Here is a 6,170-nt window from a genome sequence, read left to right as displayed (position 1 = left end):
CATATGCTCCCCCATTCCTTTACACCCTCACCACATTTTTCCTAATTTCTCTTTTCTCTAGCCAAAATGACCTCCTTAGTATTTTTCAAATCTACTGGCCACTCATTTGCCTCAAATTCTTAGCCCATCCCATGGTCTTTAACACATGACCTTTGATTCAACTGGGTATGACTCTTATCTTTGTTCAAATGTCATATTCTCTGTGACATACTCTCTGACTACTGTATTTTAAGTTATATCTCCTTATGATCTGCAACCTTTAGTCCCATCTCTATTTTATTGTTCTTAATAAGGTTTATCTTCTGACATACTGCATGTATAATTGACTCACTTATTTTATTTTAATTTCTATCCTCCCACTATAAGTAAGCTCCATGATAGCAAGAATTCTACTTTAATATCATTGTTAGCATTATATCCCCAGTCACAAAAACCCAGAAGTCTAATAATGTATCTTGCCTAAATGAATGAATGAACAAATTAAGATTTGGGTAGTAAAAATGCTTTTGAACTAAATATTACCATGAACATACTGTTTTAGAAATTATTCAATTACTTCTACTAGGTTCATTCTACTCTTCCCCATGAGTAGACTCATATGCATGTGTGCACACACGGCCATTTATTTTAATCCATCTGTTCTAGCTTGGTTTTGTAATACCATCCAATCAATTCACTTCAAGACATGTTTAAGCCTTTAAAATATTTAGTCACCAATTCTTTTTATTTATTTATTTATTTTTTATTTTATTTTTTTTTGGAGACAGAGTCTCACCATGTCACCCTCAGTAGAGTGTTGTGGCATCACAGCTCACAGCAACCTCAAACACTTGGGCTTAAGCAATTCTCTTGCCTCGGCCTCCCAAGTAGCTGGGACTACAGGTGCCTGCCACAATGCCTGGCTATTTTTGGTTGCAGCTGTCGTTGTTTGGCAGGTGTGGGCTGGACTAGAACCCACCAGCTCTGGTATATGTGGCTGGTGCCCTGGCCACTGAGCTATAGGCGCCGAGCCTAGTCACCAATTCTTAACTCTTACATTACAACATTTGATTATCTAAGTCCCTCTCTTTCAGTCCAATCACATTGAATATTTCTCTAGACATTTGGAAGAATCTCCCTACCAAAAGACTTTGTGGCACATTTTATTATAATAACCTTTCTGAAGTATTTTCCATCACTTCATATCACCTTCACAATGCTTCCCATAGCAATCAAAGACCTTCTTTACCAAGCCTGCCCTATATTTTTGAGACACTTTATTTCAGCACCATAAATACTTCTCTCTTGCCTTCTTTACTTCTTTATACTTTTAACAAGTATGTATTGATTTTTACTAGGTCACATACTAAACAATGGCATTTTCAGCCCCTTTTACTATAGCAATTTGATATAGTTTGAGAGAAAGGAAGAGAAAACTTAGCATCTTAAGATCATCAACCAAATGCAGGGTAGTTATTGGTACAATGAATGTCTATTCTGATTTTTCTCAGACAAGCTTGGTTTATGCCTGTTGCCCTCACGTAATTATTAATAAGCATTTTTTCACTCTCAAAACTCTCTCAGTGGATGATGAATTATATGATCTCTTTGTTTATAAGAAAAATAATAAATTTTTTTCCATACTCTTTCTGTATATTTACTTCAAAAGTTATGTGATGACCTAAAGCAAAATGTAAGCCCCTTTCTCTGAGTACTGAAACATACTTATAAATATATCACACGTCACTGTTTGGTGGAGAAAACCTAGGTCTTATAACCTAAATGTTATTTCAATTTCACTAGAAAAATGTTTTCTTCTCCAATGTAATATAATGAATAATGCCTTAGCAACTGTTTACTAAAGCTTGCCTGGAATATTCCTATATCCCATTCACCCAAAGCCTATGCATGACTAGAGGAATGGTTACATACTCAACCTATTCTCTATGCTTGGTTTCATCTGTCTCTACCTCTGGTCTTGACTTTTAGCATTTTTTAGGGGCATTTGTTTGCACAGATAGTGTCTTTGATCCTTTAAAATAAAGACTGGCTTCTACATCTTTGATTCTGCAGCACCAAGTCTAGAGATAAACACAGAGAATGTTCAAACAACTTAGTGTAAAGAAACAACAATTATGGCAGTGGTGGTGATGAGCGCCAGCTTGATGGTGAATATGTGGAAAATACAATGAGGTACCAGGGAACGTCTATAGTTTGAGAATAAAAGGTTAATAGTATACCTGCATCTATAGATTAAAGATCTATGGATTTGTAACGTGTATTTACTGAAAGTTAAGCTGCTGGGGTGGAGGGTGTTGAGGGGAAAGGAAAGATACACCGCATTTTATCAAAGCTAGGATAGCATTGAGTATAAGATGTACCTTTATTTTCTATATTGCTAGGAAAATAATTGTTATTTAAGCTATGGCTGAATGCTTTCATATAACTTAGTATTTTTATTTTATATTTATTGACTTAGCTCAGTTAGCTTTATTCAATGATCATTTATCTTAAATTATTCATGTAATTGTGTAATAAAATCACAAGTGAAATTAAACAGCTAAAGTAGTCCTAACACTCCTTCATGTTCAGAGGCCATCAATTATAAGAAACATTCCTCTTTCAAAAATTTAAATATGTAAAACACATATTTTTTAAAACGAACTCACAATGTATATGTAAATGCTAATATATTGTGAAAAATAACCAGTTGTTGATTTTATTAGAACTTGAGGAAAAGTTACGGATTCCATATACCCTGAAGCAAGGAAAGGAAACAGCCTACTTTTGAGACACAACCAACTAAGCTAGTTAAAACATAGCTTTATGGAGTGTACTGGCCCTTTTGCAGAAGTTGTCACCTTGGAAGTCTTGGAGACGAGGGAAAGAAAATACTGTGGTATTGGTATTGCATATGTAATTCATGTGGAGATGTAGAGTGCCATTATCAGGATGGATGGTTAAGAACCGAATACTCAGAAATGGAGTTTAATTACAATATTTAAATCATTACTGATTTTTCTTTCTCTTGGAGCAGAGAAGGAAACTGAAATTTCTATGCTCATGAGCTTCTCATTTGATTCAACATCTTACACGAAAGGCACTTGCTGGAATATCTATCTGTCTTGCCGTCTTTGAGCTGATAAAGCCTCTAGTCATAAACATAAACAGCATTCTGAACTAGTTCCAGAACAGTCATGTAAGACTATAACCAAGTCAACTCTTTGAAAATTGACTGCTCAAACTGAGCAGCTAAAATTAAGAGAAATAATTGGGTTGGCTTTGCTGCTGAACAGAGAAGGTGGCCTCATAGTCACATACCTTTTCTGAATTGCTTTCCCACATTTCACCTCTGTGCTGCTCTTGTGTTCATGTTCAGATCATTCATATTTTATTTCGAAACATTTTCATTTTCAGATCAGCAGTTGTGTGATCCTGGTGAATTTCTTTGCCACGATCACGTGACTTGTGTCTCCCAGAGCTGGCTGTGTGATGGGGACCCTGACTGCCCTGATGATTCTGACGAGTCTTTAGATACCTGTGAGTAGAAAGGTTCTCATGCCATTCAGATTTACCTTACATGTGAAACTAAATGTCAGTTGTTTTCATGGATGACTGCTGTTCTAGTTGATTCTGTTTTTTTTTTTTCCCCAAATCGCTTAAGAAACTTGAAAGCTTCTGTTTGTTTCTTTGAAATGAGTATGTGAATGAGAGCATAAAATGCAGTTTTGCAGTGTGAATTAACTTATTGGAGGGAAGAAAACACAAGGTTAATTATTTCAAAGTGACTGTGTTAATACCATGAAAAAATGACCTGAAGAAAAAAAAAATATTTAAAATATAGCACTGAAAGGAAATAAGACCTTCTCCAATATAATGTATCTCTTACATTTTCAGTAAAAGGAACATATAAAAAAATTAAGGAAATATTAAAAATATTAAGGAAATATTAAGGAAATAATACTTTACATATTATTTCTATTAATATGTTAGGGCACTATACAAATTACTGAACATGTTTTCTTTTGAACCTGAAAGATAAAAACTTTGCCTATCCATGCAGTGAGGATCTTTGCCTTTCTGGCATCAGATTCGGAAACCCTGAATCTAAGCCTTTCTGAGCACTTTCCATGGCTTCAAATTACCTACAGGTAGTTTCCCAGGGCCATCAAGTTCCATTATTACCAACCATGCCCTATGTTTTTGAGATTCTCTATTTTGAAACCTTTTTATAAAATACACAGATCCTAATAGTAGTCATATCACTATAATTTGGAGTCCACTGAGGATTGTGTCCACATTAGAAATATCACAATTACAAAATTATAAATAGCACTATGACCTTATTTAAATATGCCACACTTTTAATGGCTATTTATCTTAAACAGTATGAATAGTGTCTTACATTTTGATAATTTATATTTTAAGCACTTCTGTTAATAGTACCAGTCTGCGCTCTTCAAGCAACCAGCTACTCCACATGTCAGCGTCATCCCCAAAGTAATCCCATAGTCCTATGAAGTCAAGGTGAAAACGAGAATCTATCAACTTTATTGCTTTGCTTGATATTGTTGGTTCCATTTTTATCCACTTTTTTTATAAGCCTTACAGATAAATTTGATGAAAATCTTGCTTTTTGAATACAGAGGGAAATGCTTATGGATTTTCTTTATGTTTGACAGTCTTTTTAAAATTTCTGAACATGTGAGTACTTGAATATTTGCATTAATTGCCTCTCTTAGAGCAAGTCATTAACCACACTTCTAGTTTTCACCATTTAAATTCTAAAAGCCTTACTAGACTCCTCAAGGCATAGGAAAGGTCCTAGGAATAATAAGTGTGTATATATTACATATAAAAATACAATAAATTCTAATAAATTATGATAGATTCATATAGTGACATATCATTTGGAAATTAAAAGAAATAAAGTTCTTATACATGCCACAACATGGATTAACCTTGAAAACATCATGCTGAAGGAAGGTGCCAGTCAAAAAAAGACCACATGTTTTATGATTGCATTCACATATTAATCAAAGATCCAAAATAGGCAAATATATACAAATAGAAAGTAGGGTAGAGCTTTCTAGGTCTGGGGAGGGGCGGGCATGGAGAGGGAATGAGGAACAGCGGTAATGACTACTAGTGAGTCTGGGGTCTCTGCAGGGGGGTGATGAAATGTTTCCAAATCAGATTTTGCTGATGGTTGCATGAGTTTGTGAATATATTTAAAAACATGGAATTGTGCCTTTCAAATGCATGAATCATGTGGTATGTGATAAATGAAGGTATTTATCATAAGCATGTGATTTAAAAGTATTTAAATAAAGGTATTTAAAAAGTAAGATTTAAATAAAGGTATTTAAAAGTATATCATTTATCATAAGTATGTGATAAATAAAGGTATTTAAATAAAGGTATTTTAAAAGTGGGAAAATTTCTATATGACACATATAGGTGCAGATGAACAGAAATGTAAAAAGACAGCAGTAATAAATACTTTGGTTTTAGGTTACATGTGTACTGGGACATATTTCAATATGGTTACTCGTTTTAGCTTTAGTCCACATCAAATCAAGTGCTATCTAGAAATCATGACCTTATTAGCTACAAATACAAGGAAGGATAGCCGTGGCATAATCAGAGTTAGAGCTGAGTTCTTTAATTTTGGCAGTGGGGTCTTCCGTTCTGCCCTAATGGTTCTATCAGTTCTCTGATGGAAATAAGTGACAGAGACAGAAAATAGATTTGTGAAATTCATGTTCAGGAAAGCCAGGTGGAAGGGGAAATACCATGGAAGTGGGTGTCTGGTACGATGCAAAGGCAGTTAGGAAGAAATTGCTATGACACGGTGGTGGCGAGACACATCCAGCTAGAGTTTCTCTCATGCTGATGAAGAACAGAGTACGATGTCTCCTTTCTGCTCGAAGGGGAGCTCTACAGAAATCAGACTGGAGAGGTCTCATGGTCATAAGAACGTGTGTGGTCAGGCTCTGCGCCCGTAGCACAGTGGTTATGGGATCAGCCATATACACCAAGGCTGGGGGGTTCAAACCCAGCATGGGCCAGTTAAATAACAATGACAACCACAACAAAAAATAGCCTGGCATTGTGGCAGGCACCTGTAGTCCCAGCTACTTGGGAGGCTGAGGCAAGAGAATCGCTTGGGCCCAAGAGTTTGAAGTTGC

At 35.4% G+C, this 6,170-nt stretch overlaps 1 protein-coding gene across 1 annotated transcript in view; it reads left to right on the top strand.

Annotated features, from left to right (window-relative positions):
• The window catches only part of LOC100949794 (low-density lipoprotein receptor-related protein 1B-like), a gene marked incomplete at its 3' end in the record, with an annotated part of 1,553,965 nt that overhangs the window by 315,986 nt on the left and 1,231,809 nt on the right, over positions 1 to 6,170 (top strand). The window contains exon 2 of the mRNA XM_003793025.1: positions 3,397 to 3,519. Within this exon, the coding sequence (XP_003793073.1) occupies positions 3,397 to 3,519 (123 nt within the window). The remainder of the gene's footprint in view (positions 1 to 3,396; positions 3,520 to 6,170) is intronic.

This window comes from Otolemur garnettii, unplaced genomic scaffold, assembly GCF_000181295.1.
Source record: "Otolemur garnettii isolate 467f Iridium unplaced genomic scaffold, OtoGar3 scaffold00064, whole genome shotgun sequence".
NCBI classification, from domain to species: Eukaryota; Metazoa; Chordata; class Mammalia; order Primates; family Galagidae; genus Otolemur; species Otolemur garnettii.
The sequence above is the reverse complement of the archived record's forward strand: the minus strand, read 5'-3'. Positions and strand labels throughout refer to the sequence as shown.